Below are 27922 nucleotides of genomic sequence, written 5' to 3'. Positions count from 1 at the left end.
CTTGGCTTACGTTGAGAGCAAAAGTGGGCAGAGCCGCTGAAGGATATCAGCTCAGGCAGAGGCAGAGAGGAGGACACACGCAGCAGAGGAGCAAAGCGTCGACGACGGAGTGGAGGAAGGGCTCAGCGATGCGGCTGAAAGACCCACCAAAACGGCGAAAATCGCGCAAAAATGCGGCACTGACCGAGGCAGATGACGGGGGATAGACACGGCCCGTGAAATTGGTAAGAACTTAAGAGTAATCATACATTAATAGCTGAAAAAAACGAGCCAGGCGTGTAAAGCAATATGGTGGAAAGAACGACAGATAGGCGCAGTGTTGGTAAAAATGGCTATGGTGTGCTGTTAGCGAAGAAAAAAAGAAAAGGGTCTGCAGAGTTTAAATTGCATGCATTTGTTTTTTAGTTTGTGGATTTTGTATGTTTGTAAGGGCAGTTTTGAGTTAGCTTAGTTTAGATTTTTGAAAGTGTATTTGTTCGCGACCTGTTTGGAGTTATTTCAACCTACGCATTTAAAATTTGCTTTGTCCTTGAAAGGGCAAATGCCCTTGTCTGAATTTGTTCGACAAAACCAGCAAAAATAAGCAAAAGTTTCGTTTTAAAAATGTTGTATCGGGAGCTGATTGATATTAACGCAACAACCTCAAGTACATTTTTGCTTATTTTCACAGTATTCGGTTTTTGAGGTTTTTCATCGAGTTTTAGATGAAAAAAATATTTAAAAATCGATGATTTCTTACATTTTATTAACACAGACCGCTCAGATATAGTTTGTAGCAAGATGTAACAAAGTATTATATACTCATTGCTTATTAATTAAAAATACTTTACATAAATTGTGATAAGTTGCTAAAATGTCCAAAATATGACTATTAACTAAAATCCTTTTATTTTAGACACCATACATAAACAGTACATAACTTGATTGTGAAAATGTAGGTTCTGTACATTATAAAAGCCAAGATATACTTAGAAATACAAAATAGGGTGTTGGCTTTTAACCCTTTGAGGTACTGAAGGGAGAAGTCATTTAAATATTCTCATAAATTTTCTTCTTCAAGTCACTTTACATCTGTAAATCATGTAAAGAAAAAGTTATGCTAGAAAGCTTCACCAAAAGTATGTGAATTTAAGGAAATTCTAAATTCTGTAATAAAATTAAATAAAGACATAAAATCATGTTAATATCTCAGTCTCATGGATGAGGTTGTTGATTTCTAAACATATAAAGGGAAATGCAACACATAATAAAAGCAGATGATATTTAGTCTTTTATGGCATAATACATCTAACTTTGACTATATCGTTAAATCCAACGGATTAGTACCACCCTACACATAACAAAATGTCCTCCTTAAGGTATTCTCTAGTGGATGTTACTGTTTAAGACAAATTTAGTCGTGTTTTGAGTCAACAAAGCACGCAAAGATAAAACAGTTTTACTAAGTAACAACTAAATATGTAAATACTTATTTAGGGTTTTTGTAATATGGTAATATGTTAATGAGGTCTTGGATAGTCCTAAAATATTGCTTTAAAAAGGTATTAAAACAGATGGCTTGCTTATGACTGGCTTGTATGCCTATGTAAGTTCTGATTTTTTTTAATTGCGACTACTAGAATAATCAAAATAATGTTTTGTTTTTTGCAGGGATTCGGTGTGATGTTTCCCAAATGACGTCAAAGAAGAGCGGAGATTGCTTTGCCTTATCTAAATGGTATGTTTTATATTTGTACCAACCAGGGTATTTTGCGTAGTCTTACCATTCGTTAGTCTTTACTGTTGCATACCTGCAGCCAGTAGGGCGTGCTGTTGTCACAGTTCCTTTCTGAAAAAAGTTTTTTTTGTTTTTTGTTATTTCAAAGGGTTGACATTTAGCCAACGTGAACGGAAGAATTTGAGTGATCCGTACTGCAAGTAGACACTGTAAGTATCATTTTAAGGCAGTTTGAGTGTCTTTAGAAGAATTCTTATAAGCAGTTTGAGCTTTGAACTCTTAAAAAAAGTGCTGAATTATTTAAAAAAAAAAAATCACAATAACAATTAAAAAACAATAACCTTACTAATTTGATTTAAAAAAAAGCAACGTTGTAAAGTCCACATTTATGTTTTTTGCTTGTACATCAGAATCATTATTAGGAAGTACCGCTACGTCTACGCTTCTGAACAAACACAGTTCTGCCCCCTAGTGTATGATGTAACACATAAATTCCAAATGTATAGAAGTGGGCTCACTTACTATGGATGGCAACGTTACGCGGTTATTTCGAAATAATTTTCCCGCCACTTAGAATAAAGTGTACTGCAGACACGTAAGATCACTTCGCACATTTTTATAGCTTACAGCACATTAATATTTAAATTGCTTAATATTAAACTGCTATTGTGTTGTTTTAAGAGAACATCTCTATTTGCAACACGTTGATGATAATTTTACAATTGACTAGCTAACCTGTGACTAATCTTAAGGATTGTTCTTTTCATAACTCTTGTGTCAGATTTTAAACGATGACACCAATTGTAGTACGTGGGCAAGAAATGCGTTTCGTGTGTGATCGTAAATTATACTTGAGACAATGTTTTTGTAACAGATGTGTAAACGACAGGCTGTGGAAACTTTAGCACATCATCATTAACGTTTCTGCTTTTAATGCTTTACCACTTAAGAACTTTTGTTGCATCTCATTTGCAGGTGTACTAAAACTTAAAGTGTTAAAAACTGCAATTCAACTCCTCTGGGGCAGAATTGTTAATCATTTATACCTAAAGTGTCACTGAACCTTTTCTTTTCCTCTGAACTTTAGTGTCTGGAAGCAGTTGACAAATTTTGCAAATGCTCCACATTCAATTACATCTTACATTTTAAAATGTTTGATAAATTGGGAAGCAAAATTCAACTTGAAAGTCACTAACTATAACATAAAAATGGTTATAGTCCCTGGATTATTGGAATGAACGGGTCTCGTAGAAGTACTTGGAGCCAAGAATGTGACCATTTTGAATTTTAGAAAATTTCTTGCACAGATGGGTAACAAGTATAAGTAACTAAGAATTTTCTCAAAATGGAAAAAACAGATTATTTCCCATAAATGTTGCCAAACCAATTAAAGTGGCAACCACAATTTGTTCTCCGCACAGAAATTCAAGTCTTTCGGTGTCCTTTTCAGGTGTGATTTAAAAAAAAAAAAAAAAAAAAAAAAAAAGCATTCATTTATTAATCTCGTCTTCTAATCGTAAGAAGTAACTGTAAAAATCCTAAAATAAATCCACAGGTTAGATACACCCACACACAGAACATAAAGGAAACACTCTCCAGTGAGCAATACAAAGTATTTCATTTGATAGAATAAATTTGAAAAGAAAGAACTGCAATAGTTTTAACTTGCGAAGCTACTTGAGTTACACAGCACATAAATGTACCATACACCAACACCTGAGTGTCTCGACAGTGACTTATAAATTGCCAAGTATTTTTTTTTATCTGCATTAGATAAATTATAAGTCTGCAAAACGACTAAGAAGATCCTGCCAGCTCTAATTGTCATTCAGTCCAGTACATCTACCATATAATATGTGCTTGTGTGTGTGTGTGTGTGTATATATATATATATGATCTTTTAAAGCACAAAATACTGATTTTACATTAACAACAAAGGTTGAAGTCAGTATGAGTTTAAATATGACCATTTCTCCTCAACCTTTATGTTAAATAACATTATCTTTCAAGTCATTATTGCTATAAAAGTTGGTTTTGTTTTCTCAGAAATGCGTTCCTCACATTCAAATCATTCTCAACTGGAAACAACGAAAATGAGTGTTTGGAAGCCATCTTTGACAGTTAGAATTAGCATTTATAGATTAAAAGGTCCAAGCACTTAAAGCTCATTAAAGCCTGTAAAGCTGGAAATCTTTCTGTGAATATTTTAAATGGGTGTCATTCATTGTTCCTCATCTTTTCTATAGTGGAGACAGAAGACACTGCGGAGAAGATTTCAATTTGTGAAGAAAAAGAAGACAGCTCTGTAAGTTCCTTTTTTTTTTTTTTTTTTTTTTTTTTTTTTTGACCTGATTGCGTTTGTCATGTGCTTTTTGATTGGCAAATTTAAGTTTCAACAGAATATTTACATTTAGATCCAGTTCAACTAGGTTTGCTTTAAGTAGAGTTTGTCCATGTTTTATGACTGACGTTCACTTTTAGTTCTAAGAGGCTAGCAAAAAACAGCTGTGAAAATGAATTAACAAAGGGGAAGTTTGGGACGATAAATTTCATTGTAGGATACAAACAACAATTTCATGCGGCTACACGCAATTTTTGGGGATGTTGCCTGTATTGCCTCCTGTAGGCATTTAATAAAAAAGCCATATTTACCTATATACTTAATTTTGCCAAATCCTATAGATTTTCATTGTGCTGAAAACCTGATAGAACAAGACCAATACCAAACCACAGTTACTTGTTGCTGAATAGTGGACAACTGAAAATGACCATAGTTTGAACTGTTGCTTTAACAGTTATTGGATGCTAATGTGTTGTTCATCTGTTGCTCATGTAATTGGTTAGTCTGGTAATTGATGAAGTGGATCATATTTTTCATATAGTAATATTTGCTTACAGACCTGTGTTGTGCTGTTTTACTCCTAATTTGTGTGAACATCAAAGCTGTTGCGTGAATAGATTGCATACGTAACTGATTGATGTGACTTTAGGTGCAACTCTAGACTCATTTTACTCCTGGTGGTCAGTTGAGGAAATGCTTTTCGCAAATTGCTGGAAGACCTATTCAGCCCATATTTCATTGTGCTAATTACTTTAAAACCCACACAATTTTTTTTTTAAAGCACTACAAAAAAGTACCACAGCCATTAAAGCTTGGGACCAACACAACATTGTCTTGGGTTTCATTGTAAACGTATCAAGAGTTACAAAGTTCAGTTGCGAACCCTATCGAATTTAAATTCGCATTCAGTACATCGCTATGCCATTTTATTACAGTTCACTTACTATTTGTATCCTTTTTAATCAATTCCGCGTTCATAGGAACACTTAACTCTCAAAAAACAAAATACACCTGCACAGTGATCGCTAGCGCAGCTGAAAGCTAGCTACGTATGTTGCTTGACTGGCATAATTGTAATCTAGTTTAGGATACCTGGTTTTAACTGCTGGACATTGCACTGTGGGCTTACAATTCTTCCTTCTTTTTTTTATCCTATCAAGACCCCATTCAACTGGATATTGCTGAAGTGGAGACTACGTTGTTTAACGTGAAGATGGCAAGTTATTTGGCGGTTAGCCAAATTTTGACAAGATGAAACCTTTTTCTGATTGGACTTTGACATTTGGATTTTTATTTTTTTTTATTTTTTACCTACAACATGGACTCTGGAACACCTTTGCTGGCTATGTAGTGGACTCGTTGAAAAGTTAACATTTGATTTTGGAAAGTCAGCCTTTTGTACATTTGATATTCAAATGTTGTTTTAAATAAAGTATGTGACCTCGTATATTTTTTCCTGGCTTTGTTTCATTAGCAGAGAAATATCAAGGGCACATTTGCAGAAAAAATTTGACAACGTTGAAGTACCTAAAGTCGGAAGTTCGTTTTTGTATTTGTGAATACATACAAAATATCACATTACTTTTCATTGGCTTTGTGTCAATAATTATCAAGGTATGGCCATAGAAATTGAGCTTCAGACTCGAGTTGGAATTTATCAAGTTGATTTATAAGATAAAAGAGAAAGGAGTGATTAAAATTCCCCTTTTTCCATTTAATTAGCCCCACTGGTGAAGCTTAACTAACCCTAAAACACCTGAAAATACACTTCACTTGAAAGCTTTCTGGTCAGAGCCCAAATGGTTTCCAAAGGCTCTCTAAAATGGCTACTGGTCGTCCTTCTTCCTGCCTGCGCAGGAAGTGATGTAATTGGTGCAAAATATATACTTTTACAGCCTCTCAGTATTGTTACCTTTTATCAAAGGGCAAGAAAGGTTTCACTTTGAGGCTTGTGTCCTGGGGCAGAAAATGTATGTAAGTTCATATAAACGAATTTTAAAAACATAATAAAAGGGGAGGGACTTAAACATCACCTGAGTGTGGGGTAAATGGAAATAACGTCAATCAAAGGCAAAGCTTTCAGAGCAGGGAAGGAGCTCTAGATGGCGGCTGAGCCTTGGGAAGGGTGCCATGGGCTTTCGTTAGATCGTTTCTTTTGCCTGTTTTTCGTCCGAGACTGCTCGATTTTTGATGAAATTTTGAGGGCAACGATCGTGCGCTCGTGTTTTTAACGAAAATCTACGCGATTTGTGCCGTTTTAGTGCTGTTTTTTCGAGCCGTAGGAGCCGTCTGCTCCGGCGAAGTGCTCGTCGTTGTTTTCCATACTGGTCTCTGGCAGCCATGGCGCGCCTCCATTTTTAGTGTGCTGCTGCCTCTCCTCTGTCGCTCTCTCAGTAGATGAAGAATGCAAGGGGCCTACGAGCTTTATAGAAACAAGGCTGTTTTTGTAATTTATTAAGTAATTATCTTTACATCTTTATTTTTATTCGAGTCGGAGGCATATTTAAAGTGTTATAGGGCGAACGAGATTCTAATAGTTCATTTATGGACTAGCACCTTTCTCCACGTTGAATTGACATGTTTACACTGTGTCAAGCTTAATTTACTGTTTTTCTTCCTGTTTAAATATTATTTTTCTACCGCTTCGTCTGATGACGCAGTTAGAATTAACGGCATGCGGCTCGATCTGTGAACTATATTGAAAGACATTCAAAGGCATTTAACTTATTGTGAGAGCACCTGTCGTTTTTGTGAGGTCTATTTAACCCAGCGATGTAAATAATGATCCTTACTTTCTTCGATTTGTTGCTTTTTTTCCCCTGCTCGTGTCGCACCGCCGAGGCTTTAGCTGCCACCTGAGCAAAAGCAATCTTGTGGGACTTGTATGATAGTTCATGCTTCCTCTTAACTTTTTGGCAGTAAATACCAGGACAAAAGCAACATCCATTCAGATTTTCAGGATACAACAATGATGAAGAGTAAAAGTAAAAAACAAGAGGATGAAGGATCGACTCAAAGCAATGCATCAAGGTATGAGCCTTATACTTTTTACCTTTTTTTCGTTTCTGCTTTGATTGTTTACGTTGTCAAGCATGGTTGATCACCTGTGTTAGATATGCGACGTGGTTTTGAAGACGTGCACTAGTGTCTTGAATGACCTTGCTATTGTTTAATAGCCACACCCTGATTTTTTTTTTTCCCCCCTTACCATTTCTTACACTCAATACTGAGGTTTCAGGCCTGTGTTATGGATCTTTGCCCACAAGATGCATGTGTTAGACCACTGGGAAAGCCTTTCCTCCTGTATTATTCTGCAAAAAAACTTGTCACAGATGTCTTAATGTCCGTTCGCTATAATGTTATATGACCTTGTCTTGGAGTTAGTACTGCATTGCACCATTTTTTTTTTTTTTTTTAAACTAACGTTGTTGATTTTGGGGTTTTGATTTATTTCTGAAATGGTGCACTGATTTGTCATTGGACACTAATATATACAGTGTTACAACTATTTTATATGTAACATACTTTACCAGACAGTTTCTGGACCTTGCAAGTGCCCACAACTCTCACTTTATGTCAGTCTCTACTTATTTTTATTTTATTCTGTATTTACATTTTTGGCCAAATATTTTAAAGTTTTACCACATCTACCTTTTAATACTGGATTATTTCTGTTTATTAAAAAGCCATTAAAGCTCAGTGGTTGTAAACAGTTTTTGTGTTGTTTTTTGTGTTTTGTTTTGTTTACAGCTGCTAAAAGTAAAAAAAGAGGTTATGTCAGTGTTCACATCCTTACATTATGTTACAGAATTTTAACATGTTTTTAAGGTGTTATTTTTACTTTCCTGCAAGAGCATTTTCAATTCGAAACTTTTTTCTCTTATCCTCATGTCCACTACATTTAAATGATTATGGGGCTCATTTTATTTTGGGTATATGGATGTAAATGTATTTTTTGAACATGTATATTTTGAATGTTTGAAGCTAAACAGTGGTAATTTTTACTTAAATCTAGCTTTTATTTGTATTTCCTGCTAGGTTGATTGTAAAGGCCTCTGGCCTGGAGTCTGAATACTTTAACACAGTGGCATTTTCTTGCCCTATTGTCCACTTTTATTATTGTGTTTTGTTGATGTCTGCAAGGCCCTGTGGTCCTCAGGTACACCAAATCTTCGTATCAAAATCAGTGGAAACATCTGTTGATCAATAAAGATGTCATCAAATAATCTTGCATGGTTTGAGGATAATGCTGGGGTGACTAGCTGCTCTTTTTCTTCAGGATCTGTTTGTTCTCAGTGCATAAATGCTGTTTTCTAACAGTATAAGAATAACTGCCATGTTGTCAAAGCAAATACTGCGACCTGACCTCAATAGACTGTTTAAAAAAAAAAAGACACATCAGTTTGCAAGCACCCTCACAGCATTACACTGGCTGTACACTGCAGTTAGGTTACATCACACTTGTAGTCTCTGTGTGTGATCCTGTGGCAGCCATTTTAGTATTTTCCTCTAGTGTGACTGAAACGTGTCCTCTGCAGGGTTGACAGCCTGACTTTGTTAGACAGAGAGCTGAGCACTATGAGCATTCAAACAAAGCAACCAAAATAACAACATGAGGGAAATCTATCCGGTTTGTGTAATTAAATGACATTAAAGTAGTATTTACATACTCTCCTGAGTCACAAAATGGCCCTTGCTTTGTGTACCCAGCTTGCTCACTTACCAGTATTAAAACTCAGCTCAGAACTACACAGAGGAGGAACAGGAAGACCTCAGATGCTAGGGAGACTGCTTGGAGGGCTGTGATAGGCTAGGTGGCCACCTAGCAACACGCCAGCCAGTAATAATTCGAGGACGTCTCTATGACCCGCCCACTCCTGACCTCACTTAAAGCGGAAGAAGCCATCTACTTCCGAGTTTGGTCTTTGAAGGAGCGCAACATGTGTATGCTGTAATAGCGTACTTTCAACCATTTTAATTTATTTTTGCCTTTAGCATAATTCCCATCGTCTAAAAAAGGGCACGAGATGGTTATTATAAGCACTTTCTCCATTTTCAAAATAAAAGTAATGATGCTCATTAGACGTAATGACACCAAATGTTTTTAATGAAAACATTTATGGGACACGATGCCGTTTTCATGGTTTAAAATGTGATCCATTGTAAAAGGCAGTGATTGCTTGAGATTTATGCCCAGCCATGCTGGGCTCTGGTGACGCCTTGTGTCCAAAAAGATAACTGCACACAGAAATCTATCCACTGATAACCCCTGTTTACTGAAACTTCCGGCCAAAACCTATATGTTTACGCACAAGGCTAGTTCATTTGCATCAAAGTTGAAAGCGTCAGAAAAAATATTAATCTGATGAGATGTTTAAAATTCTTATTGCTTTATGCATTAGTTTTATCTCCTTTTGGCTAACGAAATGTCTCTTCTTTTTTATTTTTATTTCATTGAATCCTTATACGTCTTCAGGCCTCTATAAAACTTTCATACAACATAGAAGAACGTAGCTTTATTAAACTGCTCACAGCCCAAGCTTCCCTTAAAACGTTTTAAACTGAAGAAATGTGCACTTGTGGTCAGAGCTTATAGTTTAGGATTTTTTTGTAAACCATTTAAATGACTTTCCACAGTAATTTTGCTTGTTTCAGTTTAGCTTTGATTTGTTTCAGTTTTAGTTTCTCTTTTATTGTATGAAGGACCCATGCCACAGGAAAAAACAAGTAAGTGCATTACAATAAAAACTGACAACTTTCTGGAAGCAGTTGACTTTAAGTCTTGTAGACTTCCAAAGTATCAAAGCCTCATCAGCAATATCATGATAACATATTCTTACCAGATTAACTAGTAGTGGTAGTATTTTTGTTAGTTTCCCAACTATATTGACCTTCCTTGTGACCATTCATGTGGTTTTAAGGGATTGAGTTAAAAGATTAGGAGTGAGTGATCAATAAACACTGAACAGTGACCATTCTTACAGATGGCTGCGGTGCTTCTGTAAATTCTTTGGTTGTTTTTAATCTTTTCTACGGATGAAATTCACCTATTTATTGCATTTTCTAATTATATATTTCTTGTGGTAATTCATAGCTTTGCATTATGCCACAAGCATTTAGAGGATGGCAGAGTGGAAAAGACTGATCCTGCTAAATGTGTTTGACCCAGTTTTAATGTATTTTAGTTGTGAAACCAGGTCTGTTCACTGCAGGCCTGTTTAAAATGCCTGTAAGAGGATTTATGAGCCTTGGAGAGAAAGAGGTTATTATAAGATGGTTAGCTGAGTAAGGAACATGGAGCATGATGTAATGAGGCTTCTGCTTCCTCTCGGCCAAGTCACGAATTACTGATGCCATCCAGCTTTTGCAGTTTCGCTGTGCCCTTCATGTGGGGGTGTGCTCTGAAATTTAAGACTTTATTTTTTATTTACATAAATATTTATTCTTTTTATTGCTGCCACCGACAACTCCTGTTACTGCCATGATGCTGCACATAGCTCTTTGAGCAATAGCCCATCATTGACGGCAAAGTCAAATGAACATATTCTTTTTCCTGTAGCATTTCGGCTTCAGAGGAATCCAACCGCTCTGCGTCGGAGTCGGGAAGTCAGTCAGAGAGCGAACATGGCAGTGAAAGGAGGAGATCGCACAACTCCGAGTCAAACAGCTCCTCAGAGTCAGAGAGTCACTCAGAGTCAGAGAGCGAATCTGCAGAGTCCAAGTCACAGCAAACCGCAGCAGAGGTCAAAGACAAGCCAGTTAGAAAGAAGGAGCGCCTGGCTGATGTGAAGAAGGTAAAGGCCATCGGAGACGTTCTGTGTTCAACCAGATTGTACTTCCTGCCCTCTCGCAGTGGTGATGGAAATGACTTAATTCATGAGCGTGGTAATCTGATCATGAAGGTGTGACATGCAGCAAACTTGGGCTTTAGCTCTTTGCAGTAAAAGCTTTTCTTTATCCAGACTGTCCTTCTATCTGTGTCAGGCTCTTGCTGTGTCCTAGGTCATCGTGATTATGCAATGTTCTCACATTACTCTCCCACAGACGTGATACAGACACTCAGCCATAAAGATTATTTGAATTTTAGGTGGAGCTGGATAAAGGCTATTCTTTAATGATATAAATCCTTGATAAAGGCCATAAAAGGTTACAGTAACAATAAAGAGTCAACAGAACAATTGATGTTCTGAAAAATCCCAGTTAATGTTTAACTCGTGAGCGAAGATTTGCTGCTTTTCTTTTCTCAGCTAATCGTAAACTGAATATATGTGTACACTCGTCGTTCGTCTGACAGAACTATGCATTTTGACGTGTCACAGTGGCTTGTGGATGGTTTGCAGCAATGACGAAATGAGCTGAGGCAAAAATCGACACACTCATCGTTACTTTCAGCCCTGTAGTGCAAGCTTACAACAGCAGAGTAGAAAAGACGACATGTTACATTTACAAAAAGAAATACAGAAAACCCCGTGGCTTTTTTTTATAGCATCTGATTGTTTTCTTTCGAAGATGTGGGAAGAACATCCAGATGTTTACGGTGTCCGGCGGTCCAATCGGAGCAGGCAGGAGCCAGCTCGATTAAACATTGGAGCTGGGGTAAGCAGATGTGAATGAGCAGTACTGGTTTGCAGTTATCTGCATTGACATCAGCTGCTATAAACAAGCCATGCACGCCATCTAGTGGATGTTTTGTAGTGTTGGTCTGTTTGACACTTATTCTCTCTGCCAAGGTGGTTATTTTTGGTAGCATTTGCGTGCGTGTTTGCCTGTAGCTTTAAAGATTGCAATGAATTCTGATAAAATTTTATAGAGGTACAAAAGTGGCGTCATGTTAGCGGTACATACAGATTTGCCTTACAGCCACCAAGATCTTTAAGGTCAATTTAACCCTTTATTACCCAAGTTGCATGCAGGCCTAATGAAGTTATGTGGTCATTTTGGCTCATCTTTCAGGCAGCATTTGAATTACCTCTCTAGCCCAGAATGATTGAAAACTTACGGTAATCTGAAGAATGCTTGATAAGATCCATGGTTGAGTTGGGTCTTTTGGGTATTGTTGCCCAGCTGGGCAGGCGGACACCCAAGTTTGTGAATGCGACAACTCGAGAACAAGACAATGTTGGATTTTAAAATTCAAAATACAACAGGACGACCTGCTAAAAATCTTGGACGAGTTTGAATTTTAGTGACCTTGAACTTGAGGACAAAGTTGAAAATCTTGTGAATTTCATAACTCAAGAACGAAGAAAAATTCATACCACACACCTATCAGCTAGTAGGCTGATGGGTAGCACTAGCACAGCAGTGTGTGAATGCCTTGTGTTAGCGTGACACACCTGAATATCCCTGTAAAACTCGTCTTTCTGAAACCGTCCGTTCCCAATTTTCTCTCATTCCAATCAAAATGATTATGTCATATAGGCATATAGGATATGTTTTATGGGGATTGTAAATGTCATGTTGCTGTGGACCTTTGACCTCTTCTTTAAGGTCAAATAAGGTGAAACTTGCATAAAATGTCTTATCTTTAAAACTACGCTTAAAATTCTGCTGCCTTTGTTTGTATTGGCAACGTTTATGAAGTGATTCTGATAAATGAGGATTCTAAATATCACATTTCAAATTTTCATTTGACCTGTGATTTCACGTTTACATTTCACATCTGCTTTTCTTTCAAGTTGACCCCAGAATGCTTTATTTCTTCAAAGAAAGTATTGTTAAGGGAGGGAGAGAATAAGCTGCCTTGGTGGAGGGTTTGCGCTGTCGGGTGCTTCTTGTTATTGAAATGTTTTTCTGCTGGCTGTTCTTGCAGGGCAGCAGTGAGTCTGAGAGCGAAAGCCCCAAAAGGAAAACCTCCCGGGCTAAGAAAAAGGAGTAAGTATAGAGACTGTCAATACCTTATTGAGGACTATAATCTCACCATTATTTTATTTATTTATAATTTGTCAGTACAGCACAATATTGTTTTCAATATTTTTGAATTTTCATGACACGTGCACTGAACTCAACCCATGTTTTTAGAGTTCATGTCAGTTTGTGTCATTCTGCTGCCAGCCTGTGTTCATATTGTGAACCTTATCATTTAAAGCTTATTTTAAAATGGGTATCTGTTTGTCTCAGAATGGGCTCAGTTAGCTTTAGCCAGCCAGCCAGGTGCTGTTCGACATTAAAATCCAATTAGTGGCTTAACCCTGGTTTTAAAAAATTGGGCTGTGATGAACACCCTACGGCCATTATTTTTTCAATTAAAATCGGTAAAATGGCAAAGTCATGGGCGTGGAGGGTGAACTTGTGGCATTTCTTTGTTATAAGAAATATCTGGAAAGATGATGACTCAAATGATGAAGAGGAGGAGGAGGATGCTTCCGACAGTACAGACAGTGAGCAGGAAGAGAAAAAAGTTAGATCCAGACGACTTCCTGCTAGAAGGTAAGAGTGAAGTGAAGCCTGGCCATCAGACAGCTACCCACTGGGCATCTCTAAATCATTTCATATTGTGTGAGCGAGCTGATTGGTTTGACTTTTCTTTGGTTTGAGTAAAAACGTTTTAACACTCCAGCCTGATGAAACTGTGACATGTCCGAACATCTCATTTGTTTTTGCTCAAATTTGCTACAGCTGTGCTCTGTGTGAAATGCTATTGGCTGCTTCAAGCTTTTAGAATCACCTATGAAACAATCAGAAACCAAAAAAAAGTGTGACATGAACGAGCCAGGAATTTTGGTTTAGCGTGTCTAAGTGGATTTTGTCTTTCTTTCTTTTGTTTTTGTGTTTAACTCTGTTTTACAGGCCTCAGGGCAAATCGTCAACAGCCAAAAAGCAGCTCTCTCAGAAGGCGAAGAAGTCCCGGAAACAGGTGTCGTCGGCAGAAGAGGACGACGACAATGACGACGACGACGACGACGATGAGGAAGACACTCCAAAGAGGCAGACGCGACGAAGGGGTGCCACAAAAGTCAAAAGGTGAATTGCTGAACCTAAAGTTAAGGATATTTTCTTAAAAGTAATTTAGAGTTTTCACTATGACCAGTGTTATTAACCCTTTATGAGTGTCCGCACTCATTTCAATGGCAGTAAAATTTTAGCCAAATGAGATGGAGAAATGTATTTTTATTTTGCATATAAAGCCAGATGAGTTACACTTACATATCAGGAATTCAACATATCCCAGAATGCCTTTGCCTTTCATTAATGGGTTTGTAGAAATCAACAAAAAGTGCACACAACAAAATAAAATTATAATCCAGACGCAGGTGCTTTGTCAGCTGTTCATAGCACTTCCAAGAATGGAATATGTGTCGTCAGTCTTGCTGTATGAGCTATGAAGGAAGTGATATTATTTCCTGGGATTTTTTTCCCTCTTTCCTGTAAGTCCTACCGCAGCTATATATATGCATTTTATTTTTATTGATGTATAGCAAGTTTAAATGCTCCAAAACTGGCACTACAGCGTGCAAAAATGTAAAGATAAGTGCTGGTGTTAAAACGGGTTGAAGTCCAGTAACATTTTTACCTCGCATGCACCACCTAATCTTCATCACATCTTTCTGTTGTGCTCTAGTTATAAAGAGGACCAACATGACTTTGAAACGGACTCTGATGACCTGATCGAAATGACAGGTGACGCGTGTGAGGAGCAGCAGGACGACGACAGCGAAACCATCGAGAAAGTAATGGATGCCAGGACTGGCAAAAAAGGAGGTGATACTTTTTCACTCGTCTCATTATTTTTAAACCTATATTCACTCAAATGCTTTCTGTGGAGTCTAAAGGTCAGCGTTGTCTCTTGTAGCCACTGGGGCTTGCACTACTGTGTATGCCGTGGAGGAAAATGGGGACCCGTGCGAAGGCTTTGACCCCGAGAAGGATGAAGGGGAGTCTCATTACCTGATTAAGTGGAAGGGCTGGTCCTACATCCACAACACGTGGGAGAGCATGGACTCTCTGACACAGCAGAAAGTCAAGGGGATGAAGAAACTGGAGAACTTTAAGAAGAAAAATGATGAACTGAACTCATGGTGAAAATCCCGACCCTCGCATTTACACAGAATTTCTTTTCAAGTGTGCACCACCCCTGAAATTCACCATCAATTTTGTCCGTGTTTGTAGGTTGAGGAAGGCGTCCCCTGAGGACATTGAATTTCACAACTGCCAGCAAGAGCTCACCTCTGACTTGAACAAGCAGTTTCAGTTTGTGGAGCGTATCATCGGTAAGAAATCATTATGTTCTCGCTTTTGCAGAAAACACCGTTTCGATGTAAGTTGTGGGCAAACTATATTTTTGCGGCGACTGTGGCTCAGGAGGTAGTTAGGGGTTTAATCCCTGGCTGCTCCAGTCTTGGTGGTGCTTGTATGAAAGTGTTTGTGCATGGGTGGATGTATGAATATAAGAATAAGAACTAATTCATTTACCATTAAAATTATTTTTGTTATTAACAGCAACAAAAACAGGAAAGACACCGGGATCCTCTGACTTCCCCTGTAAGTTGCTAAACTTCTTCCCCACCATCTCTGCAACAAGAACAGTTTTAACAATCACCTTTCTAACATTTTTCTCATTCAATGAACAGCTCATAGTCATAAGACTCCATCCTCCAATGAACCAGAGTTCCTGTGCAAGTGGATGGGTCTGCCCTATTCCGAGTGCAGCTGGGAAGATGGAGCTTTGGTTAGAAAGAAGTTTCAGCACTGCATAGACAGCTTCATGAACCGAAACTCCAGCAAAACAGTTCCCTCTAAAGACTGCAAGGTAAGGCTGCAAGGAGTCCTATCAAAGCACAGTTTAATCCGACCCCATGCATTAGGGCGAAACAGTTCAAGGAAAGCATAGGATACTCACACTCATGTGACAAGCGACCAATAGATTTTCAAGCCACATTTGTGACTCCAAAACAGCTGTTCCTGTAACCACAATTAAAACCTTTTGGGAAGCAGCTAGCAGGAATCCTTCCTCAAGCACCTGATCAACAAACTCTGATGTGAAGGAAAGCGAACCTTGTTGTTGTTCAATCCACTCCTGTTTGTTTTACACAACAAAAGTCTGCACTAGGCCTCTAGAAGTTTTATTAAAACATGCAGATGATCTGTCAACATAGTCTGATACACGTTTAACTTATACAGAAAGCTGTATAAGTTAACTGTAAGTTAACGGCAGCCGTCCTATTTTACATGGATTCGATACCTGCAGCAAACAGGGGTGAGTCTAAAGGGGGAATGGGGTGTACTACATCTGATTAATTATAAGGCTTTCATAATATTTTCAGACTAAAAGTTAAATAATATAAAATATTGTATTAATTAAACTGTGTTAATATTTGAAAATATAAAAATAAAAGCTTTTTTTGTAAGCCAATAGAAATGTACTTGGGCTACTTTTTTATACACATCTGATTTTATTGACTTTGACCTTTTGATTGTACTTTAGATTATTTATATATTTTTGCATAAAAAATGTAGAAAAGAATGTTTTCTTTAAAAAATGCAATTTAATATTGCATCTCAATACAATTGAAAAAGGATTAATTTGTTTTATTTATTTATTTTTTGACAGATGTTTGCATTAAAACATTGCAATTTCTGAAATGGAAACCAATGAGAAAAGTATTTCCCATCCAATTAATCAATGGAATAATCAATAGATTACTCGATTACTAAAATAATCAATAGCTGCATACCAAGTGTGCACAGTAGAACGTGGATCCTACTGAGTGCTATGAGTAATTGTTTGTAAAAGCCCAGTAACTACAGGTCTGTCTCTTTGTTTTGTCTCTTTTTAGTTTTACGTGAGCATGTTTTGCTCCTCATAAATGAAGGAGTGTGTTTCTATCATTTCAGGTATTAAAGCAAAGACCAAGATTTGTTGCTCTGAAGAAGCAGCCGTCATATATTGGGGACTCCAACCTTGAACTGAGAGATTATCAGCTGGATGGGTTAAACTGGCTCGCTCACTCCTGGTGCAGGTAAATAAATATAACCAAGGCCGCCCCCTTCCCCTCCAAATAGGATTTTACAAAGCCTGCATAACTATCTTTTTGTCCCCCTCCGTAGGTGCAATAGCGTTATCCTCGCTGATGAGATGGGGCTGGGAAAAACCATCCAGACAATCTCCTTCCTGTCTTACCTGTTTCACCAGCATCAGCTCTATGGGCCCTTTTTACTGGTGGTGCCTCTGTCCACGCTCACTTCCTGGCAGCGGGAGTTCGACACCTGGGCCCCTGACATGAATGTGGTGGTCTACCTTGGCGACGTCATGAGCAGGAAAATAGTAGGTCGAATTCGAATACTTCTGTCCTCCTGCTGGCTCGACAAATAGTTGCATACTTTGAACTGGTGCTTCTGTGTTGTGCAGATCCGTGATTATGAGTGGGTGAACCATCAAACCAAAAGAATCCGTTTCAATGCACTACTAACCACTTATGAGATTCTACTTAAAGACAAGGTAGGCTTCTTCTTTTTTCTTTTTTTAAATGAATGTTTATACTTTGAGATAACTGACGGCATCTTAAAATTTGACTCTAGGGGGTGCTCGGAAACATCAACTGGGCGTTCCTGGGCGTTGATGAAGCTCACAGGCTGAAGAATGATGACTCCCTGCTCTACAAAACATTAATGGAGTTCAGGTCTAATCACAGGCTCCTCATTACCGGCACGCCGCTACAGAACTCGCTCAAAGAGCTCTGGTCACTCTTACACTTCCTCATGCCTGACAAGTACGTCCCGATTCACACTTTGAGCATTCTACTGAACAAAAGCGGGGTAAATGGCATCCTGTGTGACACGAGTGGCATTTCCTATATCTGCTGTGCATCGTAGGTTTGACTCCTGGGAGGATTTTGAGGATGAGCATGGGAAGGGAAGGGAAAACGGCTATCAGAGTCTTCACAAAGTCCTTGAGCCTTTCCTGCTCCGGCGTGTCAAAAAAGATGTGGAAAAATCTCTCCCGGCCAAGGTGGAGCAAATCCTCCGTGTTGAAATGTCCGCACAGCAGAAACAATTTTACAAGTATGACTCTATTTCTTCCTTCTGTAACATTTATTGCTTCTGTCTTTCTTATAAATGCCATTTGTAGCGGCTGCATTTCTCTTCTTCATTAACTTGATTTGTTCCTGAATATTTCCAGGTGGATTTTAACAAGGAATTACAAAGCTCTTGCCAAAGGCACCAGAGGCAGCTCCAGCGGCTTCCTGAACATCGTAATGGAGCTTAAAAAGTGCTGCAACCATAGTTTCCTCATAAAACAGCCCGAGGATGGAGACGCTGAAACGCAACAGGAACACCTGCAGGTATATCTCAGTGTGAACCCGATTTAGCTCCGAGCGTCACCCCAGGATAGCTCTGCTAAAAGAGACTAGCTGCAGTTTAACACAGGAAGAAAACACGGCTCTTCCCGCTCACTGATATTTTGCTTTGACTTTTGTGCCTTCTAGGCTCTGGTGAGGGGCAGTGGGAAGCTGGTACTGTTGGACAAGCTGCTGACCAGGCTCAGAGAAAGAGGCAACAGGGTCCTAATCTTCTCCCAGATGGTCAGGATGTTGGACATTCTGGCTGAATACCTGTCTAAGAAACGATATCCGTTTCAGGTAAGATTTGAAAAAAAAAAAAAATAGAAGGCTAATGTTAGATTTCACTAAGGATTGATTGGTGTGGTTATTCAGGCTGTGGTGTTCAGTTTTGTGATTTCTCCAGGGTTAGGAGGGCAGTGATGCACCTCCTGTGATGTGCAATTTCTTGTTTGATAAGTTGTTAGAGATCAGGAGGACCTGACGGAATATAAATAAGTATTTTCATAACCTTCACCATACATTTGGTGCTGTCGCCTTGCCTCCTGTTCATGATAAAAACGCCACCATCAGTGGGAACATCAGTGAATAGAGGCCTCAGGCTTTGACTGTTGCTTTTATTGGTGTTTACAGCGAAAGCGCCTTTGGGGATGGCTGCACTGGGCAGATTAGACTCGGCATCAGATGTCAGTGTTGTTGCACGCATACTTCTCCCGGCCTTAGAGTTCATGTGTTTATTTATATCAACAAGTTATTTTCTACCGAAGGCCAGACGGACTCCTGCAAGTCACTCGACTCGGGTTGTTTTTGCTTACAGTCTTAGTCTTAGGCTGCTGTGGTCAGTTTAAACATATAGATCAGTGCAATGCGTGGCATGTAAGGACGAGTAATGCAGTGGTTGGCGGGAAAATCTTCAAAGGGTAAATTTCTCTTTGCTTGTCTCCTCTTCAGCGGCTCGACGGCTCCATAAAGGGAGAAATCCGAAAACAAGCACTTGACCACTTTAACGCAGAAGGCTCAGAGGTATGTAAATAAAAGAGTTTCAGTTTTTATTCTAATCTTTTAACAACGTAGAATACACTTACAGCAATTTCTTTATTATTGGCTCAACTGCTGACCAAATCGATGACCAAATGTTTGGGGCATAAGGCACGTGGGCTCTAATGCCCTTAATAGCAGAGTCCTGGCCAGCTGGACCATTTCCTGCATGTCCTCACGTTTCCTGGGCTGCTCTTTATTGCACACACAGAATATGGCAAATTTGGTGAAGGGTATAGTTTATAAATTATACAGTAAGGCCCAAATAGCGCCATTAGTTAGTTTCCAGTTGCTCACATAATCGTTTCTGTTGTTTTTCTTTGTTTTGTAGGACTTCTGCTTCCTTTTATCCACCAGAGCTGGAGGTTTAGGTATTAACTTGGCCTCGGCAGACACCGTCGTCATCTTTGACTCTGACTGGAACCCTCAGAACGACCTGCAGGCGCAGGCGAGGGCTCACAGGATTGGTCAAAAGAAACAGGTAATCTTAACGCTCAGGTTCACGTCTGTAATCGTAGGTGTGCTTTGTAACTAGTGAGATTGTTGTATAAAAATGTATCTGCGCTCTTCCCTCGTAGGTGAATATATACAGACTTGTCACGAAGGGAACAGTGGAGGAGGACATTATCGAGAGGGCGAAGAAGAAGATGGTTTTGGACCATCTTGTCATTCAGAGAATGGACACGACTGGTCGAACTGTTCTGGACAGCAACTCAGGAAACACAAAGTAAGACTTTGAGAGTTTAGCAGTGAAGGTTTTAGGGGATGTGGACGTTCTTTGTGTGATTAACACTTTTAATTTGTTTTAACAGTTCAAACCCGTTCAATAAAGAAGAACTGACCGCTATTCTCAAGTTTGGTGCAGAAGATCTTTTCAAAGAGGCTGAAGGCGAGGAGTCTGAACCACAGGTATCAAAATGGGTGAATAAGCTCGTGTGTGCTTAAAATAGTTTTCACATATTTGGGAGTTAAAACAGACGATCTTTGTTTCTATAGGAAATGGACATTGATGAGATTTTGAGGTTGGCCGAAACCAGAGAAAGTGATCAAGGCTCAAGTGCTACAGATGAACTTCTGTCGCAGTTTAAGGTATCTGCAAGCTGTTACGGCATCCTCAAAGACCAACCCAATTTAATAAATTTTTTTATAAAATACTGATCAAAAGTGTCTCTTTTCTTTCTCTCGCATCGATGTGTCAATGCAGGTGGCCAATTTCTCCAGTATGGAAGAGAGCACTCCAGAGTTCGAGGAGAAGCCCATTCCAGAATGGGATGACATAATTCCCGAGGAGCAACGTCGCAAAATTGAAGAGGAGGCGAAGCAGCGGGAGATGGAGGACATCTTCATGCTGCCTCGAAGCAGAAGCTCTAATAAGCGGGTAGGAAAGGTTATTTGTGAAAGCAGCACTGGTCTCTGTTTCATATTGCATACATATACAAGAAAGAGATGAATGACAGCATCTACCTAACAAGCTTAAGCCTTGAAAGCTTGCAAGACTATGAAATTGTTAACTTCCACAAGACAATTGAATCTCCCACACTGCATGGCCAAATGGAAGAGCCCTCTCATTACTCATCCAGCCTCCATGAGGGCCTATGAATAGTGAACATACAAAGTTAATCAGTTTGGTCTTATTAAAAGTTCAGCTGGAGTTTATTGAAGCAAGATGCCCCTCTCCTGGGTGTTGATGTGAGGTGGAGGTTAAGCTTTCAGGCTTTGCATAGTGCTTTTCCCACTGAGTACCTCCCAGCTGATGCAGTGTAGCATTGATCGAAAAGAAAAGCTGGAATTGATGTAATGTTCATTTGAGTGACTATAAGAGAGACAGGTGTGAAAATGCAAGGGGCATGGGGTATTGAAGGTGGATGAGTTTAAATACCTGGGGTCAGCCATCCAAAGCAGCAGACAGTGCTCGAGTGAGTTGAAGAAAATTGTTGAAGTTGAAGATTCCAGGCAGGGTGGAGATGAGTGATAGAAGGAAACCAGCAAGGCTATAAAGTGTGGTTTAGAGATGGTGGCACTGACAAAAAGACCGGAGGCTTAGCTGGAGAGGCAAAGAGTTCATTGTCCAGGACAGGATTAGGAACGAGTACATGAGAGGAAGCTGGAGCTGCCAAGCAGGAGTAACACAGGAAGACCTCAGAAAAGATTCAAGGATGTAGTGAAGGAGAACATGAAGGGGGTTGGTGTGACAGAAGAAGATGTTAGGGATAGGGTGAGATGGAGGCAGGTGATCTCCTGTGGTGATCCTTAAAGGGAGCAGCTGAAAGAGTAATAATGATGACAGTTTTCGATTGTCTGGTTTTAGACTTTGCGTTGGCTTTATGTCGACATTTTCTTTGCATTATGTTTTGCATTTCCATTATTTTTCCTGCATCACCCTTAATTGTATGAACCCATAGCCTCGTGACTGAGTATATATTATGGATTATGTCACTATTACACATAAGAGTTACAGAAAACTGGGGGGGGAAAAAGGCAGCTGCTCAATATGTGGCTCTTTTGGCTTTCAGGCTCAGGCCAATGACAGTGACAGTGATGTGGGCTCCAAACTGAAGCACCGTTCATCAGGCTCTGAAAGTGAGACCGATGACAGCGATGATGACAAGAAGCCAAAGAAGCGAGGAAGGCCAAGAGCTCGCAAAAACAACGTGGAGGGTTTCACTGACGCGGAGATTCGCAGGTAAAACTTGTCCCGTGTGTTGTTTTTTCTTATTGTTCTTAAAGTGACATTCGGTTTTCTTTGAAAGCATCTTTTCGTCAGCACAATAAAAACGTATTCATAATCTCATCATCAGGTTCATCAAGGCATACAAGAAGTTTGGATGTCCACTTGAAAGGTAAGCCTATTGTCACAGATGTTAAGGTAGCAGTGAGCAGATTTTTTTTAAATTTATTTATTTATGTTTAAATTCTGCATATTTATTTATTTATTTATTTATTTTTGTGTGTCCAGGTTGGAAGCCATTGCCCGAGACTCTGAACTGGTGGACAAATCCATCGCAGACCTGAAGAGGCTCGGTGAACTGATTCATTCTAGCTGCGTGACTGCAGTGCAGGAGCACGAGGAGCACCTTAAAGAGAACCCAGTCGAAGGTATGTCGCTTTTAGTCATTTAGCTAATAAAGAAACCGGTTTTTGAGTGGCAAAAATGAGGAAGCAGCATCATTATTATTATTATTATTCCAGCTAAAGGTCCTGGGAAGCGACGAGGAATTAATATCAAGATCTCAGGAGTGCAAGTCAATGCAAAGTCCATCATTCAGCACGAGGAAGAGTTCGAGCCGCTGCACAAAGTTGTGCCCTCCAACCCAGCTGAGAGAAATAAGTAAGATATCACTGTAGAAATAAGAAGGAACACAGTGTCTTGTATCATGTTGAAGATTTGATGTTCTGTTGTGGATTAAAACTACCAACACTTTGCTTCTGCCAGGTTTAAGCTGACGTGCAGGGTGAAAGTGGCTCACTTTGATGTAGACTGGGATCTGCAGGATGACATTCAGCTCTTGCTCGGCATCTACGAGCACGGCTTTGGCAACTGGGATCTGATCAAGACTGATTCTGACCTTAAACTCGCCGATAAGGCAAGCGTTACATGCTTACTTTTACTGCTAAGCTGAAAAGTAGAGCTTCAGTGTAGAAGACAGCAAAAATGACACAAGCACACGATGTAAAATAGTTTTATTATAAGCATTTAAAGAAAAATGGCTTGATGGAGCTATTGTAAAAGCTTTCGAAAAAGCTGTTTTAAGTTCTTTCCAGTTTTTTTTCTGTCTTCATATTCACTGCACTCCTTATGAATATATAAAATTGACAGATTAATTAAAGAGTCTAACAATAAAATCTGTCTGTACAGATTCTTCCAGATGATCCAAGCAAGAAGCCTCAGGCCAAGCAGCTGCAGGCGAGGGCAGAGTATCTTCTCAAGCTGCTTAAAAAAGAACAAGACAGCACAGATCAGGCTAAAACCGGGGAGGAGGTGTGCTACTATTAATCACTGAGTATCTCATTAAATTGGATTTGCATGTACACAAAGGGACTTTCGGTACCTCAGCCTCACTCGTTGTCTTTTCCTTCAAGGTCAAAGTGAAGAAGAGGAAGCCCCGGGTGAAGAAGGAGAACAAGATTCTTAAAGACGAGCAGGGAAACGACATCTCTTCCCCTCGCCTGTCAGACAACCCGTCAGAAGAGGGCGAGGTCAAGGTCGGTCAGACTGAATTCTACTTCTTTATGGATGTTAGAGGCTGCGTGTGGACGCAGGCCTGCCTGCAGTACATGTAATGGTAGTAAAAGTAAATAAATAATGACTGAACTGCTGTTATATGTTTTTAATCAGGAGGATGGAACAGAAAAGTCCACTGTGAAGAAGAGACAGAAGAAAAAGGACAACAAAGAGAACAAAGAAAAACAGGGAACTCCCAAAAAGGAAAAGGATGGGGACAAAGAAAAGAAGGGTGCCAAGCCCAGAAAAGAAAAGGTATTTCAGAGACGCTGATAACCTGAATTTAAGTGCCTTCCTCACATTTACACAGGCTAAATCGGACAGGATTTGTGCTTTAACGTGCAGCTGAAGAACGTTTTGATGTCTGCTCTTTCAGGCTAAAGGAGCCAAAGGGAAGAAGACTCAAGGTCCAGTTCATATTACAGCTGGATCTGAACCAATTCCCATTGAAGAAAAGGAGGACGATGAACTTGACCAGGAGACTTTCAGTATTGTGAGTTTCTTCTTAGCTCTTGTGAACAAATCACATTTCTGCATTTATTTTTTGAATGCCCGAGAACAAAGCATTGCATTAATCATTGTCTGTGTGTTTGTAGTGTAAGGAACGCATGAGGCCTGTGAAAAAGGCCCTAAAGCAACTGGACAAACCAGATGAGGGTCTAAGCGACCAGGAGCAGCTCCAGCACACACGCACATGCCTACTGAAGATTGGAGACCGCATCACAGAGTGCCTTAAAGCTTACAGTGATCCCGAACACGTCAAAATATGGCGAAGGTGAGAAATTAAAATGGGAATTTTCTGTGTGTAACTGAACATGACGATTGTCTCTTGAATTCTGCTGATCGTTTATTTATTTATTTATGTTATTTTTTGGGGGGGGGGTTGGACAGAAATCTCTGGATTTTCGTGTCCAAGTTTACAGAGTTTGGTGCAAGGAAGCTACACAAGCTTTACAAAATGGCACAGAAGAAGCGATCGCATGAGGAAGAGGTGAGCAGCTGTTTGGGGTTAAACCTGACCTGTTATACTGTGGCTAAGCAGCGCTGAAATTATCCTGTGACATTTGCAGAAGGAGCAGAAGAAGAAGGAGGACGTTTCAGGGAGAGTAAAGTCATTCAGGCCAGAGCCGTCTGGTTCCAGTCGAGACTCCACGGGGACTCAGCCGTCCTCCAGATCTGCATCGCACTCCACTCAGCCAGGACCCCACGGACACCACAGAGAACCGTACAACGCTAACAAGCGGCACTTTAGCAACGACGGTACGTGTGTTTGATGATTATTCAAAGGGAGAAAAATCAGACATCGGTCAGTTAATGTCAGCTTGCTTGTGTTTTTTTTTTTTTCTTTTTTTTTACAGATCGAGGAGACTGGCAAAGGGACCGTAAATACAGCTACCCAGGTAACAGCAACTCATCGTGGCAGGGAGATCGGCATCATCCCTATGACCCTCATCGCTATAAGGACCACTACGGTGATCGACGGCCGCACGGAGACCCCTACCGCAGCTCGGGCGGTTACCGCAACAACTCCTCTCCTCGAAAAAGACCATACGAGCAGTACAGCAACGACAGGGACCACAGGGGTCACCGACCCTACTATGACAGGTGAGTTTACGTGAATATGGTGACCTTCAGAGGCTAGTAGATTAGCCAGAAACTATACTCAAGTAAAAATGTTTTCACTTTGTTGAAAGGGCGACCGTGGCTCAGGGGGTTGGGAATCGCATCTGTAACCGGAAGGTCGCCGGTTTGATCCCTGGGCTCTCTGTCCTGGTTGTTGTGTCCTTGGGCAAGACACTTTACCCTACTTGCCTACTGGTGTTGGCCAGAGGGGCCGATGGCGCGATATGGCAGCCTCGCTTCTGTCAGTCTGCCCCAGGGCAGCTGTGGCTACAACTGTAGCTTGCCTCCACCAGTGTGTGAATGTGAGAGTGAATGAATAGTGGTATTGTAAAGCGCTTTGGGTGCCTTGAAAAGCGCTATATAAATCCAATCCATTATTATTATTATTATTACTTCAGGTTTTGAATACAAAAATGAGGTGGCACCAAATATTCCTCTATTCAGGAAAAACCAGAATAATTAACAAACAACAGGAGGAAATGGGAAAAGCGTCAGGCTCGATGGTAACACCAACATCTGTGAAGGGATGTCTAGTATCAGGTGACTTATTTAGGCTCATTAGGAGATAATGGGGTAACATTTTAGAGAGAGCTCTCTGTTTAATGCAGGCGTGTTCACTGTGCGTAATAAGCTCTTTTCTCACCTAAGTTACAGAGATGTTAGCTCCATTATTATTACTGGAACGAATTTATTTTTAGTGATAAATAAATTCGATTAATACTATACTAAATCACAACACAGTTGCCTCAAGGTGCTTAATATTTTAAGGTAAAGACCCTACAATACTACACTGTAAGGAGAACCATTGTTTCTTTAGTTTAACGACCTTTCAACTATATTTCAGGCATCCAGACCCCAAAAGAAGACGTCCTGATGATTTCCGCCCTAACTACCACCAGGGAAGAGACGGTCCTCTTCAGGATTTCAGGAGGATGCCGGACCACAGGCCTGCAGGTCCTTCAGGGCCAGATCATTACAACAGGCCGTTCCACCCTGAAAAACCTCCTCCACTTCTAGACCCTCGTTCCCCGCAGGCTCAGAAGTCGCCACAGGACTCCCGCTCTCCACTGGAGAGGCCCGGAGAGCTGAATGCCATGGCAGATCCGAACTGGAACAACAGGAAAACTTAAGTCTGCCCAGAGTAGGCTGAAAAAACTCATTTAAGCGTTTAGTCCAGGGTCAAAGCCACATGCTGCTGCTGATGGACAAGTCTGGACTGGCCAAAACATAAGCTCACAGTTGAAAAGGGAATCAACATGTACCCTCTTTACCAGCAAAACCAAACTATTTTTTGCTCTTCCCCGCCCCCGACAGTGACCGTGGCTCTGAATTTGTGCCGTGAAGGAAGAACTTTGTTTTCTGTCGTAAAGATGGAAAAACAAAGAACCTAAAACATGCAACTTTATTTAAACGAACTCATCAGTTAATCACGGAAAGACTGAGTGGCGCGCTCATGGATGCTTAGTCCCATGGACTATTATTATATAAAGAAAATTTAGGATACAAGAACTAAATCTCCATGATCTCCATCCTAAAAGTGCCTGAAGGTGTTTTGGCCTTTTTGAATGGTAAATGTATGGGATAATTCCCAAAGGAACCATGACATGAACTTTTATTTTTGCGTTTAGCTTTAAGTGCAAATGATGTCATAAGAAGGTTTCCGTACGATAGAATGTGTACCGTGTTCTCACCTGCACCTTCAAAATGTTTTGTGTCGAACATGTAGCCGAACAGAACCATGGGGGTTTCAACATGCAGGTTAAAATGAGATCTGTTGACACTTAAATGACGAAACAAGCCAAGTTGTTTCTTCTACAAGCGCAGCGATGGTTTTTAACAAAGTCACACTTCTCACGTGTTTAAAAAGGAAAAAAAAAATCATTGTGTAGTAGTATAAATCATTGAAATCCTCCTGCTCTGTTGACTTTAACCACTTTACTGTTAGTAGGTCCGATGAATCGAAAGCTTTGGAAGCAGTATTTATTGCAACAACTTGTACGAAAGTTTATAACACTACGACTTCAATCGATCCCTGATTATCAGTATTACGATGGTTAAATACTCAGTTATTTCTGGGGTGGGGGGGAATTAAGCGACATAAGCTTCTTCTTCTTTTTTCTCCTCTCTGTACTTAATCGTTTGGCAATATTTTTGTTCTTGAATTATAATTAGGAAGTTGCTGTTGAAATTTCTTTGTGTTTATTGTCTTTAGTCACTTTTCCTGTGCCAAATCTGACCCTGTCCACCCCCATTTTTCTTTTTTTTTTCCCTACCTTTTTCTTTGCTTCTCCGTTTGTGCCTTATTTACGTCTGTATTATCAAACTGTATATCAGCTCACGAACAATACGGAGGGCTCACGCAGGCACATTTTTAAGTACAAAATTGTAATTCTTTGCAAACTGGTGAAGGGACCCACTCTGGTAATTTGTGTGCTTTTTCCAAAAGAGTTAATGATTTGAGAAATATTTAAACAAGAATATAAAGGAAAATCAAGCGTCTTCTGTCCAGGGGTACTTAACCGATTTGTTACAGTGAGCAGCCAGCCCATGTTTTCTTCCACATCAAGCAAGCTACAGTTCCTGTATCATATGTTCTTTAAGAAAGTCTAAATAATTTATATTTGTGACAAAAAAACCACTCTTAGTGAGAAATGTGTTGTACATATGTTTGGACATATGTAATAAACTTTGTTACACAATGA

At 39.8% G+C, this 27922-nt stretch overlaps 1 protein-coding gene across 4 annotated transcripts; it reads left to right on the top strand.

The window, feature by feature from the left end:
* On the top strand, positions 1 to 27922 carry chd2 (chromodomain helicase DNA binding protein 2). 4 transcript variants are annotated; one of them, XM_085282096.1, is made up of 42 exons: positions 1 to 224; positions 1651 to 1717; positions 1866 to 1926; positions 3964 to 4022; positions 5219 to 7088; positions 10618 to 10852; positions 11568 to 11654; positions 12871 to 12932; positions 13371 to 13487; positions 13848 to 14021; positions 14620 to 14759; positions 14851 to 15076; positions 15168 to 15268; positions 15498 to 15539; positions 15629 to 15807; positions 16893 to 17017; positions 17106 to 17322; positions 17407 to 17496; positions 17577 to 17767; positions 17871 to 18059; positions 18178 to 18340; positions 18485 to 18637; positions 19289 to 19360; positions 19707 to 19856; positions 19954 to 20102; positions 20188 to 20284; positions 20372 to 20464; positions 20580 to 20753; positions 21889 to 22058; positions 22174 to 22215; positions 22332 to 22471; positions 22565 to 22703; positions 22809 to 22959; positions 23232 to 23354; positions 23456 to 23578; positions 23712 to 23852; positions 23974 to 24090; positions 24194 to 24372; positions 24489 to 24588; positions 24668 to 24857; positions 24956 to 25202; positions 26065 to 27922. In XM_085282096.1, exons 5-42 carry the CDS (start codon positions 7027 to 7029, stop codon positions 26348 to 26350), a joined length of 5436 nt encoding a protein of 1811 aa, XP_085138222.1. In that variant the 5' UTR covers positions 1 to 224; positions 1651 to 1717; positions 1866 to 1926; positions 3964 to 4022; positions 5219 to 7026; the 3' UTR covers positions 26351 to 27922. The 4 variants fall into 4 exon arrangements, with proteins under 4 accessions (XP_085138222.1, XP_085138223.1, XP_085138224.1 ...); XM_085282097.1 differs by lacking the exon at positions 11568 to 11654; XM_085282098.1 differs by lacking the exon at positions 13371 to 13487 and having other exon boundaries at positions 2 to 224.

The sequence above is a fragment of the Mchenga conophoros genome, linkage group LG7, assembly GCF_057382185.1.
Source record: "Mchenga conophoros isolate Kocher_MC1m ecotype Shallow Benthic linkage group LG7, M_conophoros_male_GT1.1, whole genome shotgun sequence".
NCBI classification, from domain to species: domain Eukaryota; kingdom Metazoa; phylum Chordata; class Actinopteri; order Cichliformes; family Cichlidae; genus Mchenga; species Mchenga conophoros.
Note: the sequence above shows the minus strand (reverse complement) of the source record. Positions and strands in the feature narration are given on the sequence as shown.

What these genes read in the sequence shown, in the direction of transcription:
- chd2 (XM_085282096.1), top strand. Translation starts at nt 7,027, where the DNA reads ATGATGAAGAGTAAAAGTAAAAAACAAGAGGATGAAGGATCGACTCAA. An exon ending in GATTAAACATTGGAGCTGGG is followed by an intron (nt 11,655 to 12,870) that starts GTAAGCAGATGT and finishes CTGTTCTTGCAG; the next exon opens with GGCAGCAGTGAGTCTGAGAG. An exon ending in GGTGCCACAAAAGTCAAAAG is followed by an intron (nt 14,022 to 14,619) that starts GTGAATTGCTGA and finishes GTTGTGCTCTAG; the next exon opens with TTATAAAGAGGACCAACATG.